Source organism: Apis dorsata, unplaced genomic scaffold, assembly GCF_000469605.1.
Source record: "Apis dorsata unplaced genomic scaffold, Apis dorsata 1.3 scaffold_486, whole genome shotgun sequence".
In the NCBI taxonomy this organism is placed as follows: domain Eukaryota; kingdom Metazoa; phylum Arthropoda; class Insecta; order Hymenoptera; family Apidae; genus Apis; species Apis dorsata.
The window spans coordinates 1,105,574-1,109,924 of NW_006263721.1; the positions used below are offsets into that span (position 1 = coordinate 1,105,574).

The 4,351-nt window shown below is 16.7% G+C and overlaps 1 protein-coding gene across 1 annotated transcript in view; it reads left to right on the forward strand.

The window, feature by feature from the left end:
• The window catches only part of LOC102677168 (unconventional myosin-Ie-like), a 17,588-nt gene that overhangs the window by 10,899 nt on the left and 2,338 nt on the right, over positions 1-4,351 (forward strand). Inside the window, exons 3-6 of the mRNA XM_006620196.2 lie at positions 2,056-2,145; positions 2,247-2,341; positions 3,335-3,512; positions 3,721-3,883. Of these exons, the coding sequence (XP_006620259.1) occupies positions 2,056-2,145; positions 2,247-2,341; positions 3,335-3,512; positions 3,721-3,883 (526 nt within the window). The remainder of the gene's footprint in view (positions 1-2,055; positions 2,146-2,246; positions 2,342-3,334; positions 3,513-3,720; positions 3,884-4,351) is intronic.

Genomic DNA, 4,351 nt, shown 5'->3' on the forward strand with positions numbered 1-4,351 from the left:
AATTATTTATTATTAATTATTATTTATCATTTTTTGAAAGATGATCAAAGGGAAAACTTAGATTTGAAAATTATTATATTTTATAAAATGTTTTTTTTTTAATTATATGAAATATAAAAATAAGCTGAAAAAAATATCTAAAAAAATAAAAAGAAAATATTATATTATTAAATATTAACTTTTTATTATTTTTGAAAATTATAAAATATGACGTTTTTCAATTTTACTTATCAATAATATTCAATAATTTTATATTTTTACATCAATCGAATGAGTATCAATTTCAGTTATATAGGAAAATAAAGAAAGACCAATTAAGAATATCAATTTTTCATATCATAGCAATTACCAACGTTGTATGCATATAATAGAAGGATATTATTTGTAAGATTGATTCTATACAAAACAATACAAGATGTGAATACAATATTTAAAATGTTCCTTGTTTTCCTATATGTTTTTTCTTATGTGAAAATGTTAGCAATTTTTTTCCATTGAATTTCTATACTTTTCTACAATTATACCATCAGATCAAATTTTAAAATCATATTTTATGTATAGTAACAGTTTTTTAAGCATTTGTTTTTAATTATTATATTACAAATGGGGATATTTTATCAATGAAATCTTTTAATTATCATTATGATTTTCAAAATATTTTTTTATAATTTAATTTTTAGATTTTTTAAAATCTTTACTCTTTCAAAAATTATAGAAGAAAAATATAGAGAAATTTTGTTTCATTTGTAATGAAGATTAGAAGTAAGGATTAGACATTAACTATACATTAATTATAATTATGCACTATAATGATAAAGAATGTTATTAATTATACTAAAAAAAATATTGATCAAGATTATTGTAGGTTTTTTAATATAAGAAAACAAAAAACATTCTATACATTTTTTTCATATTTTATGTAGAGAATGTTGCAATGTTGACATTGTGACGTCATTTTCAATATTTATAATAATATATATAACCTTAGTTCTAATTATTGAAGCGTTAATACAGATAATAACTTTCAATATTGATGAGCAATTTTTTTGCTGCGCAATATCTTTGTTATTTTCAAAAAAACAAAGAAACAATCATAGCGATATTATGTGGTTCGTTCTTATCTAAGATATTAACAACTATTAAGTAAAAAGAATATTAATAACTATTATCGATTTTACATATCACATGAACACATATTATTGCGATAATTGTAATAATATGTAAAATAACAGTAATAAATTGTAATAAATTGTAAAATAACAGTATTGATGTTGATATTGATGTTATTAATATATATATAAATTCTTTTGACACATATAAAATCTTATGTAAAAAATTATTAATTAAATAATACATAATGAGATATTGCAATCTTAATTGCATTGAAAGAAATATTAGCTTTTGTACTTTATAAAAGCAATTAAATATATATATACAATAATGATTTTTTTATTCCATCTTACTATTCATATTTATTCATATAAACATGCTTTTTAATATTAATATTAATATATTTTTTAGCATGCGATCAATAATAAAAAGAAATGTTTTCTCTATATTTCATTTCACTTTAATAAATAGTTATTGTTAATAATTATATTTTATATTAATAATAAATATTTTGAATTTGATACTTTGAATAATAAAAATTTTCAATAATATAAATAAATTGCTTTCGTAATATGAATTCTGTGATGATATATTTAATTTCTATTTTCATTACATTACATTATTTATTATTTCATTACATTTTATTATATTAATTATTATTTTTAAAAAAATTTTTCTAAAAAATTTGTTGAATCAATTGAATACTTTATTAATACTATATATATTAAAGATTTTAAAATAGATATTGTAAAAATATAGCAATAGTTCGAAGTCAGAAATTCATAGGATAAAAATATTTTTGTAATATTAATCTTAAATGTTTCATTACTATAATTACTATAATTATTATTTCAATACGTATAGATAATAAATTTTATGAAACAAATATGAAATAAATTTTAATTCTATGATAAAAATTAAAATAATTTCCTTAATAATTATCAGACAAGTATTGGTCCTGTATTAGTATCAGTTAATCCTTTTAAACAAATGCCATATTTTGGTGAAAAAGAGATAGAAATTTATCAAGGAGCAGTAAGTAATAATAAATAAATTATTTATTTTTTAAATTATGAATTTATTTTTACATGATATTTATATACAATTACATTAATTGTTGCCTTTTTTTATGTCAGGTACCATATGAAAATCCACCTCATATTTATGGATTAACAGACAATATGTATAGAAATATGTTAATTGATAAGGAAAGTCAATGTGTTATTATTAGGTAAAATAATTTTATAATTCAGATAAAATTTATGTTTTTCATGAAATAGTTTATATACATTGTTTATATTTTTTAATTTAGAATTTATATTTTTTAATTAGAATTTAGAATTAGACATATTGTGTTCAATATTTGTTATAATTTTTTAATAAAACGTTTAAAAAATCTTTATTAAATCTTTATTATCTATAAATATATATTATACATTTTTTATATTTTTATTTGTAAATTATGTTTTTGCAAATTACGTTTATAATATTAACTTAAAAACTCCCAAGATAAATACATATTGCGACAAGAAAGTAATGAAATTATTAAAAATACAATATTAAAAATACAATTATTAAAAATAATATAACAATATATAAGATTATAAATTTTTTATTTTTTTTTCAAAGTAGTTTTCGAAAAATTCAATTTAATATTTGTATCGCTTATTTAATTGTTTAAGAGAGTTTAAAAGTCATTTTGTTTGAATCATGTTTAATTGTCCTAAGAAATCAAAAAATATAAAAAATAATAATAAAATTGGAAAAAAAAATTTATTAAAAAATATATATATTATAAATATTTTTTTATTANAATGATAATTCTATTTTTTTATACTAATATATTTTTAATTTTTTTTTTATTATAAAAATTTTTTTTTTATTATACAAAAATCAATTTTAATTTTATATAACCTTTAGGATTGTGGAAAATAAAATAACTTTATATATCCGAGATTTGTAAAATTTAAAATAATATAATACAAATAGAACAATGATTTATAACGCAAAGTAATTCAAGCTAATAAAACAGAGAATGTAAAACATAGAAAATAAAAATATTTAGTAATATCTTTTTATATATATAAAATCCTTTTTAATATCTATTATTATTAATATGTCTTATTATTAATTTTTTTAATATTTAAAATATAATAAATTTTTTTAATGTAATCAACAAAAAATTACGCATAATTTAATTATTTTATTTATTTATGTTTTACAGTGGAGAATCTGGTGCCGGTAAAACAGTTTCAGTAAAATATATTATGTCATATATTGCTAAGATCAGTGGTGGTGGTACAAAAATGCAAAAAGTAAAAAATGTTATTTTGGAATCTAATCCTCTTTTAGAAGCTTTTGGCAATGCAAAGACTATACGGAACAATAACAGTAGCAGATTTGTACGTAAATTTATAATTACTTTTATTTTACTACTATAATTATTTTTAATATATTATTATTTTATTTATATCTTTACTTTAATTTCTTTTAATTTTAATTTTAAAGCTTTTAATTTTATTTTATTAGTATAAATGAAAATAGAAAAAATAGAAAATACTTTAATAAAATAAATGAGCAAATATTTGTGAAATATATTTTTTATTTCAGGGAAAATATGTAGAAATGCAATTTGGTCCTGGTGGCCAACTCAATGGAGGAAAAATTTCAAACTTCTTATTAGAAAAATCGAGAGTCACTTGTCATAATTTGGATGAAAGAAATTTTCATGTGTTTTATCAACTTGCAATAGGGGCAAATCAACAAATGAAATGTAAATAAAAATTTTATTTTTTTATTTATTGCATAAATATTTGTTTACTTTTTTATATACATAATTTATGATTAAAATTTTCAAATAAATTTAGAAAAATTATTGTTCATATTATATTCATATTTTTTTGTTTTGCTTTCTTAAAATAAATTTTAATTTTAATAAAATTAATTTTAATAAATTTTAATTTTAATATTTTCAATTTGCAAAGATTGATATTGATTGAATTCAAATTTAAAATGTTTATTTTTTCTTTGCTAAGAAATGGATATTTGCAGAAAATTTTTTTTTTTAAAAAATATGATTTTTAAAATTTTTAAAATTTAGATTTGTACAATAAATAATAATAGTCATAATAGTCATCTAATAATAGTCATAATAATAATAATCATCTTTTAGAATTGAAAAAATTAAATATTTATCTTTTATTTCTTCTTTATATTTTTTTTTTTTTTTGAAAATTAGTAA